This window comes from Oncorhynchus kisutch, linkage group LG14 (genome assembly GCF_002021735.2).
Source record: "Oncorhynchus kisutch isolate 150728-3 linkage group LG14, Okis_V2, whole genome shotgun sequence".
Taxonomy (NCBI): Eukaryota; Metazoa; Chordata; class Actinopteri; order Salmoniformes; family Salmonidae; genus Oncorhynchus; species Oncorhynchus kisutch.
In genome coordinates, this window is record NC_034187.2 from 54,319,230 (window position 1) to 54,331,438 (window position 12,209).

Below are 12,209 nucleotides of genomic sequence, written 5' to 3' on the forward strand. Positions count from 1 at the left end.
GGTTGTGTTCACGCATGCCGCATTCTACCGTGTGAGCCGAAGCAACAAAAAAATAAAAATAAATTTAAAAAACTGCAACCAGGGATTCAGGGAGGGAAACGAGGCCAGGTGGAAAAATCCAGCTGTAACGATCCAACCTCTCCGTCCAAATCGTTCATTCGTCTGCCTCAGTTCCCCCTCTCGTTCTCTCTCCAGCACACATTCAGTCAGTCCCAAACCAGAGGTTATAGTTTCAATAACCAAAACCCATTTAGAACAATTCAGAACTTTCCACACTTACAGTACATAAACAAAAGTATGTGGACACCCCTTCAAATTAGTAGATTCGGCTATTTCAGCCACACCCATTGCTGACAGGTGTATTAAAAAAAATATATATTTTTTTTTTTAACTAAAAATCAAGCACACAGCCCTGCAATCACCAAAGACAAACATTGGCAGTAGAATGGCCTTACTGAAGAGCTCAGTGACATTCAACGTGACACCGGCATAGGATGACACCTTTGCAACAAGTCAGCCTTGCTACAGCCACCACGGTCAACTGTAAGTGCTGTTATTGTGAAGTGGCAACGTCTAGGAGCAACAATGGCTTAGTTGCAAAGTGGTAGAATGGGACCGCCGAGTGCTGAAGCGCGTAAAAATAGTCTGTCCTCGGTTGCAACACTCACTACAGAGAGTTCCAAACTGCCTCTGGAAGAAACGTCAGCACAAGAACTGTTCGTCAAGAGCTTCATGAAATGGGTTTCCATGGCCATGCAGCCGCACACAAACCTAAGATCATCATGCGAAATGCCAAGCATCGGCTGGAGTGTGTAAAGCTCACCGCCATTCTACTCAGGAGCAGTGGAAACACATTTGCTGGAGTGATGAATCACGCTTCACCACCTGGCAGTCCGACGGACGAATCTGGGTTTGGTGGATGTCAGGAGAACGCTACCTGCCCCAATACATAGTGCCGACTGTAAAGTTAGGTGGAGGAGGAATAATGGTATGGGGCTGTTTTTCATGTTTGGGCTATTCCCCTTAGTTCTAGTGAAGGGAAATCTTAATGCTACAGCATACGTTCTAGACGATTCTGTGCTTCCAACTTTGTGGCAACAGGGAAGGCTCTTTCCTGTTTCAGCATGACAATGGCCCTGTGCACAAAGCGAGGTCCATACAGAAATGGTTTGACGAGATCGGTGTGGAAGAACTTGACTGGCCTGCATAGAACCCTGACCTCAACCCCATCGAACATCTTTGGGATGAATTGTAACACCGACTGTGAGCCAGGCCTAATCGCCCAACATCAGTGTCCAACCTTACTAATGCTCTTGTAGCTGAATCAAAGCAAGTCCCTGCAGCAATGTCCCAACATCTAGTGGAAAGCCTTCCCAGAAGAGTGGAGGCTGTTATAGCAGCAAAGGGGGGGGGGGGCAACTCCATATTAATGCCCATGATTTTGGAATGAGATGTTTGATGAGCAGATGTCCACATATTTTTGGTCATGCAGTGTAACTCCAGTCAGTTGCAGATCAAATGTTATGTTATGTTGTTACGTTACAACCTCTTTTCCCAGACTATTTCCCCAATTCAACCCTAATTCAAGTCCAGCCAGCTGAACTGACTCTCTTCGTGGCACCAGTTTTCACAGGCCGCGACAATACTCAAAGCACCGTGTAGATAGAGTTTAATGAAGCAGTGGAAAGACAGGGTACTGTACAAGTCTGCATGTGGCGAATTGGAGAGACAGGAAGAACAGGCCTCGAACGACCTGGCTCTTCCTGTCTGCCATAAGAAATCGGGGACACCAGCGTCAGCACAACTCCGGAGGGGAAATACGAACGTTTCCTGATATTCTTCTGTACGTTTCCGCTCGTTGTCTCCATTAGAATAATATGCACAGCGAGTGTGGGGCCTGGAAATGTGCAAGTAAAAACCTGTGTGCTTCGCCTCGGAGTCTAAGGGTCGCATTCTGCGAAGTGCGAGTGTCTAAAACTGTGAATGTACTGTATGTGTGTGAGACGACAGCGTGTGTCGGTGTCTGACAGTGCCAGTGTGTGTGTGTCAGTGTATGTGCGTGACCGCAGAGCATAATAATACAAGGACTGAGGAGTGAAAAGGCCACAGGGAGGGAGCTCTTACCATCCATCGCGCTCTTCCTGTCCTGCTTCGGGGGTAAACAAGCATACAGAGCCTAGCTAGTAGCTGTGGAAACAGACAAAGTCGCAGGACAGAGCTGGCGCGAGTTGGCGGTCACATTACATGGGCAAAAACAAGCGCGGATAGATGGAAAGCCCTCAGGTCAGGGAGGTCGTGGATCTGTCTTGTTGAACAGGCAGTCTGGAATGTTATATTTAGGCTATGCAATGTGGGGGAGAAGTGGTGGAGCAAGAGGCCAACAGTCAGGTCTTGAACTTCAACTAAAAACGACTTTCTCTGGTTTCCTTGTTTTTCCACAAAAAAAATTTGATCTGTCAGTCTTACACCCCTGAACCTGGTGACCGTCCTGGGACTGTGTGTTGTGTGTCCATTTTATGAGTCACGTCCCTGTGTTTTAGCTTTTCATTGGGCTCAAGCCAGTCACTCTTACTGGATATCCTGTCAATTGTTATTGAGAACCCGTCAACTCCCTGAACAAGACAGTGGAACACACACACAGAGACATGCCTTCCTTTGAGACAACACACAGCCTCTCTCCTGAATCATTTAACCAGTATCATATAGCCTCCAATAACAGTCAAGCAATGCTGTCAGCACCTGACAGTTCGCATTTCTCCCTATTTTCTTCATGGAACTGCCACAAGTGACACACACACACACACACACACACACACACGGTAGGAAAGGGGCCGTCGGGTCAAATTTATTGCATAAAGCACTACTTCAGTCAGACCACCAGAGGGGAATCTTAGCCACAAACCAATATGACCTCTGTGTGATCTGTATGCGTGATTCTATTGTGGAAACTACCTTCGGACGGTGACATTGTATCTTAGTGTTGACAGAACACAGAGTCAAGTGTCGATGGTTCTGGGTAGACTGAGGGACTTGCCCACCACGACAATGACTATTTCTAGGGGAAACACTGATAGTAGTTGCCAGTGTTGGGGAGTAGTTGCCCGTGTTGGGGAGTAGTTAACTTCCGACTTCAACTGTAGTTTACATACACCTTAGCCAAATACATTTAAACTTAGTTTCACAATTCCTGACATTTAATCCGAGCAAAAAGTCCCTGTCTTAGGTCAGTTAGGATCACCACTTTATTTTAAGAATGTGAAACGTCAGAATAATAGTGGAGAGAATGATTTATTTCAGCATTTATTTCTTTCAACACATTCCCAGTGGGTCAGAAGTTTACATACCAAATACCAATTGAGTAACATTGCCTTTAAATTGTTTCACTTGGCTCATACGTTTTGGGCAGCCTTCCACAAGCTTCCCACAATAAGTTGCATGAATTTTGGCCCATTCCTCCTGACAGAGCTGGTGTAACTGAGTCAGGTTTGTAGGCCTCCTTGCTCGCAAACTTATTCAGTTCTGCCCACAAATTTTCTATGGGATTGAGGTCAGGGCTTTGTGATGGCCACTCCAATACCTTTACTTTGTTGTCCTTAAGCCATTTTGCCACAACTTTGGAAGTATGCTTGGGGCCATTGTCCATTTGGAAGACCCATTTGCGACCAAGCTTTAACTTCCTGACTGATGTCTTGAGATGTTGCTTCAATATATCCACATCATTTTCCTGCCTCATGATGCCATCTATTTTGCGAAGTGCACCAGTCCCTCCTGCAACAAAGCACCCCCACAACATGATGCTGCCACCACCGTGCTTCACGGTTGGGATGGTGTTCTTTAGCTGGCAAGCCTCCCCCTTTTTCCTCCAAACATAACAATGGACATTATGGCCAAACAGTTCTACTTCTGTTTCATCAGACCAGAGGACATTTCTCAAAAAAGTACAAGCTTTGTCCCCATGTGCAGTTGCAAACGGTAGTCTGGCATTTTTAATGGAGGTTTAAGAGCAGTGGCTTCTTCCTTGCTGAGCGGCCTTTCAAGTTATGTCGATTTAGGACTCGTTTTACTTCCTCCGGCATCTTCACAAGGTCCTTTTGCTGTTGTTCTGGGATTGATTTGCACTTCTCACACCAAAGTACGTTAATCTCTAGGAGACAGAATGCGTCCCCTTCCTGAGCGCTATGACGGTTGTGTGGTCCCATGGTGTTTATACTTGCGTACTATTGTTTGTACAGATGAACGTGGTACCTTCAGGTGTTTGGAAATTGCTCCCAAGGATGAACCAGACTTGTGGAGGTCTAGGCTGAATTATTTTTTGATTTTCCCATGTCAAGAAAAGAGGCACCGAGTTTGTAGGTAGGCCTTGAAATACATCCACAGGTACACCTCCAATTGACTCAAATGATGTCAATTAGCCTATCAGAAGATTCTAAAGACATAACAATTTTATTAAATTTTCCAAGCTGTTTAAAGGTACAGTCAACTTAGTGTTATGTAAACTTCTGACCCACTGGGTGATACACTAAGTGAAATAATCTGTCTGTAAACAATTGTTGGAAAAAAGGACTTGTGTCATGCACAAAGTAGATGTCCAAACCAACTTGCCAAAACTATAGTTTGTTAACAAGAAATTTGAGGAGTGGTTGAAAAACAAGGTTTAATGACTCCAACCTAAGTGTATGTAAACTTACAACTTAAAATGTACATGTAGTTCAACTAGTAATTTAACTATACTTAACATAAAAAATATAACATGCAACATTTTCAAAGATTTTACTGAGTTAGTTCATATGAAGGAAATCAGTTAATGGAAATAAATGAAAGACTGGGAATACAGATATGAATCTGTTGGTCACAGATACCTTAAAAAAAACACAGAGGATCAGAAAACCAGTCAGTATCTGGTGTGACCCCCATTTGCCTCATGCAGCGCGACATCTCCTTAGCATAGAGTTGATCAGGCTGTTGATTGTGGCCTGTAGAATGCTGTCCCACTTTTCTTCAATGGCTGTGCGAAAAAGCTGGATACTGACAGGAACTGGAACACACTGTTGTACACGTCGATCCAGAGCATACCAAACATGCTCAACTGAAAAGTATGCAGGCCTGGGACATTTTCAGTTTCCAGGAATTGTGTACAGATCCTTGCGACGGATGAATGGGACGACATTGGGCCTCAGGATCTCATCACGGTATCTTTGTGCATTCTAATTGCCATCGATAAAATGCAGTTGTGTTCGTTGTCTTTAGCTTATGCCGGCCCATACCATAACCCCACCATGGAGCACTCTGTTCATAACATTGACGTCAGCAAACCATTCGCCCACACAATGCCATCAATGTGGTCTGCGGTTGTGAGGCCGGTCGGACTTACTGCTAGAGAAATTAACATTCAATTCCCTGGCAAAAGCTCTGGTGGACATCCCTGCAGTCAGCATGCCAATTGCACGCTCCCTCAAAACTTGAGACATCTGTGGCATTGTGTTGTGTAACAAAACAACATATTTTAGAGTGGCCTTCTATAGTCCCCAGTACAAGGTGCACCTGTGTAATGATCACACCGTTTAATGGATTATCTTGGCAATGAGAAATGCTCATTAACAGGGATGTGAACACATGTGAGCACAACATTTGAGAGAAATAAGCTTTATGTGCATATGGCACATTTCTGGGATCTTTTATTTCAGCTCCTGAAACATGGGACCAACACTTTACATGTGTGTATATTTTTGTTCAGTTTTCATGTTGCAGTAGCTTGGTTGGTGGTAGTGGAACTAAATTCAAATCAAGGTAGTGTTTTCAGTAGTTCCTTACTTTGCCATGTAGCTAACAACTGGAATTACACTACTTTTTCTTGAAAAAATTAAACATGGGTTAAGTAAGTAATCATTTAGATCTGCCTAATTTTCACTTGAAACTATTTGTGTTTAATAGGCTAAATTACACATTCTGATAACATATGACCCTTAAGTGATCAGTCTTGCAATTTGTAGTCGATGACATTTCAGATTTACATATGATACTTTTTCAGGAAGTAGTTAACTAAAGTTACTTAGAAAAGTTAAGTAAATTATATTGTTCTCAAGCGTAGCTTTAAAATAGCTTAACTTCTTCCAGTGTGAAGTAATTGGTAGTTTGGTAAACTATTTTTTCAGAGTAGCTTCCCCAACACTGGTAGTTTCATTTATTGGAAGTAACAAGGAAGGTTAACTACGCATCAGTGTGACAACCATTCTAAGTTTGGTTACAATGTAGGCTAAAACAAGTTTAACATAGTAGCCACAGTTCAGCTCATTGGCTGTGAGATGTTGACTGGGTCAAAAAAAGAACATGTCAGTTATAAGAGTTGAAACGGTATCTAATCTCTAATTCACCGTTACAATTATCAACACGAACATGATGTTGCCCAGCCCCACTGATTATAACAACGTTGCCAAGTACTTATTTACTGAGGCAATGAACAAACCCAACTGGCTGATATACACTGACGTATTAGATGTATTCTTGACATAAAACCAGCTGTTACTCAGTACTGCCACCATACAAGCTTGCCATCAGTGGCAATGAATGTGCAACATGTTGAAAGGCCACTCAAAATGGTTGTGTGTGGAAAAGCATGCCGTTGCCTGCACATGTTCAGCTATGTGGTTTTGTGGTTCATTGTCATTACCCATGTCTATACACCTTTCACTCCGTTACAAGAATCATTTAGGTCCTACCCTCCCCACAATACCTCGACATTTAAAATAAATCTCTTTCCCGCTGTTTATGCCTCTGCTGTTATTTGACTACCTGAAGTGTCTTAGGAGGATGAAAGCACTCCCTACCACACACACACACACACAACCCCAAAGAGAGTAGCATTTCATTACAATAACCAATCATTTAAAAGGACTCGCTTTTCATCAAGACCCAAGCATCACAGATGGGCTCCCGAGTGGCACAGCAGTCACTACAGGCCCTGGTTCGATTCCAGTCTGTATCACAACCGGACATGATTAGGAGTCCCATAGGGTGGCACACAATTGTATTTTTTTAGGCAAACAAATTGTTATTTACAATGACGGCCTACCCTGGCCAAACCAATTGTGCGCCGCCTGACCATGGCCGATTGTGATACAGCCAAGGATTGGCCCAGCCTCGTCCGGTTTAGGGTTTCGCCTGGGTAGGCCGTCATTGTAAATACGCATTTGTTCTCAACTTGCCTTGTTAAATATTTGTTTTAAATTAAAGTTGTGACCCAGGTCAATTGTCACCCCCCCCCCCCCCTCTCTCTCTCTCACACACCCTTCCCTCCCCGCTTCCAACACGGTCAATTTCAGTAGAGGCATTCATTTTTAAAGCGCCCCTGTCATCGGGATTATAAAACAGCACGTCTCAATGCTGGTGGTAACATGGTGGATTAGGTCCAACAACTTGCCTGGTTTCAGGCTATGTAGCGTTTCAGTTATTAAAACTAAGAACCATGTTTTAAAATGTGAAACCAAAAGGGAGAAATTGTGTTACTAACTATTATGCAATATGTTCGTGTCTTGGGAACAAACTCCACGCACAACAGTGCATGTCATTTGGGTAAATTCCTTGACGTTAGGTGGCATGGGACTTAATAAAACTGCTTCCTTTGGCGTCTGGATGCCACAATTTATTATCAAGATCAGACTTGAAACACACGCAGTTGGTTTCACTCAATGAAACACAGATGGGAGAAAAAGTAGCATAGCGAGTGTAGCCTATTTATCCAACATGTAAACAATGAAACAATCGAGATTATGACATTGTCCCGCTGTCTCGCCAAAGATCAACTCAGGCCAGGGCCCACTCCTTTCTTCTCGTTCCTTACCTTTGTATCTCTCCAGAACATCTTCGTACGCCTGGGCGAATTCCTTCTCCTGGGAATGGCTGGTCGGCTGTAAACCTGGGATGAAGCCGGCCATGGTGCCTCTGTTACCGGTGGCCAGCAGCCGAATGGCCCGCTACCGCAGTAATCCAGGACGGTGGATCCGGGTCCTCTGCTCGCAAACACAGCTGTCAAATGCGTTTTGCGTTGAAAGCCACAGTGGATGTGCTCCTCTCCCTTGTTTGCTTGTGAAAGTGGCGATTCGAAGGGCTAATTGTTTGAAGGAAAAAGTGAAGCCGCTCACATGACAAGTCGAGTCATTCGTAGTTTGAATAAAATATGTGGACCGAATAAGCAACCGAAAGCTCCAACCTTCTATCCAATAAAAAAAATTATTGTCTATCAACGTTATAGCCTACCGATATTTAATTGAATATATCGACCCATTACTGTCGGTGTTCGTCAAGCCACAATTCCAGGCGCATCGCTCGCCGTGTTCTATAAAAATCACCCCCTCCAGACCTTCCTACCCGGCGAATGTGTTTTATGTGAGCGCCACTGAAGCGTGTCTGCGTAAAGGCAAGGTGGGTCGTAATGGGATAGCTCCTTCTTATATCCCCTTTAATCGGTGTCTTCTTGGTTCGATTAAACCGCTTTAGCTCCTCTACATGCTTCTTACCAGCTCAATGGCCGCTTCTATTAAAGACACGGCTTGTGGGCTGCGACTCTCCGACTGCCTCTCTCTCCCTCTCTTTCTCTCTCTCATCTCGCGCTCAGGTTTCTCTATTCTTCCTGCAGTGGCTGTCATCCATCCCTCTCTACCAGCCACGCCAGAAACCTCCAGCAGAAGAAATGTGTCGCTGTAGGTCAATATATGGCTGCTGTGGCACAAGTGCGTAAAGTAGGGTTGGAGCGCCCCTCTGTGGTATCCCGACTGGTGTTAAGGCACCACCTCCTTTTACTCAAAAAGATGGCGTGTCCAGTAATCTGCTTTGAAGAAACCTGCTTTTGTTTTGGACTGAAGCAATGCTGAGCCTGCCATCTAAACGACAATTGAATGTAATGCCAGTTGAGAACAGAAAAGTACCACTGTTCCAACAACAATCCACACGCATAACAGTTTAAAAGAATGTGCTGTATTTCATGGAGCCTAAAATCAAGATGGTAATTTTGCACACTCCTATCCAGAAAAATATGTGCCTACAATAAGGGGTCTGAACAGCTACATTATGTGTCAGAGTGCCACACAGGTGAAGCCAATCAATAAATACATTTTTACAGACACAGAAACATCAATAGTGTGTAGTTCACAGCTCCAAACCAGATGTGTTGGTCATTACTGAGACGTGGTTAAAGGAAGAGTGTTTTGAATACTGATGATAACCTTTCTGGTTATAACCTTTTATCGGCAAGACAGATTTTCCAAAGGTGGGGGAGTGGCAATTTTTTACCAAGGATCACCTTCAGTGGTCGGTTGTCTCCACCAAGTCTGTCCCAAAACAACTTGATTTGCTGGTTTTAAGCATTAAACTTTCAAATAGCTCTTTGTTGACTGTTGCTGGGTGCTATCGTCCTCCATCAGCACCCTGGCCTGTTCCTTACCTGCCCTAAGCTCTCTCCTGGTCCCTTATACTAAGTCTGAATTTGTCCTGCTAGGTGACCTAAACTGGGACATGCTTAAACCACCTAACCAAGTCCTAAAGCAATGGGACTCCCTACATCTTTCTCAGATTATTACCAATCCCACAAGGTATGACTCCAAAGGCTACTCTCCTCAATGTTATCTTCACAAATAATCCTGATAGGTATCAATCAGTCTGTTGTTTTCTGTGATGACCTTAGTGATCACTGTTTTACAGCCTGTGTTTGTAATGGCTGCTCAGTGAAACAACCTGTCCTGATTTGTCATAGGCGCTTGCTAAAAAACTTTAATGATCAAGCCTTCCTTCATGAACTGGCCTCTGTAAAATGGTATAGAATCAGCTTGATCCCCTCTGTCGAAGACACTTGGACCTTCTTTTTTTATATTTTCAGGGGTATTGTTAACAAACACGCCCCCATAAAGAAAATTAGAATTAAAAACAGGTTCAGCCCCTGGTTACTGCATTTGGCAAAAGGCTCGGCACACACATACTTAGGCTGACTGGCAAATGAGAAATAAGTGCACTCAGACTATCCAGAAGGCTAAAGTTAGTTACTTTAAGGAGCAGTTCTCTCTCTGTGGGTCTAACCCCAAGGAGTTCTGGAAAACGGTTAAAGACCTGGAGAATAAACCCTCCTCACAGCTGCCCATGTCCCTTAATGATGTGGTTGTTACTGACAAGAAGCAAATGGCTGAGCTCTTTAATCACCACTTCATTAACTCTTTTTTTTTACCCCTTTTTCTCCCCAATTTCGTGGTATCCAATTGTTTTTAGTAGCTACTATTTTGTCTCATCGCTACAACTCCCGTACGGGCTCGGGAGAGACGAAGGTTGAAAGTCATGCGTCCTCCGATACACAACCCAAGCCGCACTGCTTCTTAACACAACGCCATCCAACCCGGAAGCCAGCCGCACCAATGTGTCGGAGGAGACACCGTGCACCTGGCAACCTTGGTTAGCGCAGCCAAGGTTGCCAGGTGCACGGTGTCTCCGGCCCGCCACAGGAGTCGCTGGTGCGCGATGAGACAAAGATTTCCCTACCGGCTAACCCGGACGACGCTAGGCCAATTGTGCGTCGCCCCACGGACCTCCTGGCCGCACTGCTTCTTAACACAGCGCCATCCAACCCAGAAGCCAGCCGCACCAATGTGTCGGAGGAGACACCATGCACCTGGCAACCTTGGTTAGTGCGCACTGTGCCCGGCCCGCCACAAGAGTCGCTGGTGCGCGATGAGACAAAGATTTCCCTACCGGCTAACCCGGATGACGCTAGGCCAATTGTGCGTCGCCCCACGGACCTCCCGGTCGTGGCCGGTTACCACAGAGCCTGGGCACGAACCCAGAGTCTCTGGTGGCACAGCTGGCGCTGCAGTACAGCCCCCTTAACCACTGCGCCACCCGGGAGGCCAACTCAGGATTCCTATTTGACTCAGCCATGCCTCCTTGCCCATCCAACATTTCCTAATCTCCCACCCCTTCTAATGTGACTATCCCCGATGCTTCTCCCTCTTTTTCCCCTGCCCCGCTACAAAGTTTCTCCCTGACTCCTTGCTGTCCCCAGTCCACCTGGCCATGCTGCTGCTCCAGTTTTAACTTCCACCTGACTGTGCTGCTGCTCTAGTTTCAACTGTTCTGCCTTATTATTATTCGACCATGCTGGTCATTTATGAACATTTGAACATCTTGGCCATGTTCTGTTATAATCTCCACCCGGCACAGCCAGAAGAGGACTGGCCACCCCACATAGCCTGGTTCCTCTCTAGGTTTCTTCCTAGGTATTGGCCTTTCTAGGGAGTTTTTCCTAGCCACCGTGCTTCTACACCTGCATTGCTTGCTGTTTGGGGTTTTAGGCTGGGTTTCTGTACAGCACTTTGAGATATCAGCTGATGTACGAAGGGCTATATAAATACATTTGATTTGATTTGATTTGATTTGAAGGCAGTCACGGAGAATGCGGTGCTAAAGGAGCTCCTGAAACTTGACCCCAAAAACCACCTGGGTAAGATTGTTTAGACCTTCTTCTTTAAGGTTGCTGCCCCTATCATCGCCAAGCCTATCTCTGACCTTTTTAACCTGTCTCTCCATTGCTTGGGAAGGCAACCACGGTTCATGCTTTATTTAAAAGGGAGATCAAGTTGATCCTAACTGTTACAGGCCTATTTCTATTTTGCCCTGTTTATCAAAAGTCTTGATGTCTATAGTATTCTCTCTGATATGCAATCTGGTTTCCGCTCAGGTTATGGATGTGTCACTGCAACCTTAAAGGTCCTCAAAGATATCACCATTGCCCTTGATTCTAAGCAATGTTGTCCTGCTATTTTTATTGACTTGGCCAAAGCTTTTGATACGGTAGAACATTCCATTCTTGTGGGCCGGCTAAGGAGTATTGGTATCTCTCAGGGGTCTTTGGCCTGGTTTGCTAACTACCTCTCTCAAAAAGTGCAGTGTATAAACTCAGAAAATCTGCTGTCTCAGCCACTGCCAGTCACCAAGGGATTACGCTCTTCTTAATGTACATCAACAACATAGCTCAGGCAGTAGGAAGCTCTCTCATCCATTTATATGCAGATGATAGGTTTATATTCAGCTGGCCCCTTCCCAAATGTTGTGTTAAATGCTCTACAACAAAGCTTTCTTAGTGTCCAACAGGCTTTCTCTACCCTTAACCTTATTCTGAACACCTCCAAAACAAAGGTAATGTAGTTTGGTAAGAAGAATGCCCCTCTCCCCAC

General features: G+C 44.8%; 1 protein-coding gene across 8 annotated transcripts in view; it reads right to left on the minus strand.

The window, feature by feature from the left end:
• LOC109903635 (microtubule-actin cross-linking factor 1) overlaps positions 1-12,209 on the minus strand; it is a 250,345-nt gene that overhangs the window by 219,986 nt on the left and 18,150 nt on the right. The window contains exon 1 of one of the 8 annotated variants that reach the window (XM_031789332.1): positions 7,838-8,667. The exons of the other annotated variants lie outside the window; for them this stretch is intronic. Within the exon in view, the coding sequence (XP_031645192.1) occupies positions 7,838-7,931 (94 nt within the window). The 5' untranslated portion in view covers positions 7,932-8,667. Of the gene's footprint in view, positions 1-7,837; positions 8,668-12,209 lie in introns of those variants that run through there. 8 annotated transcript variants of the gene reach the window in all.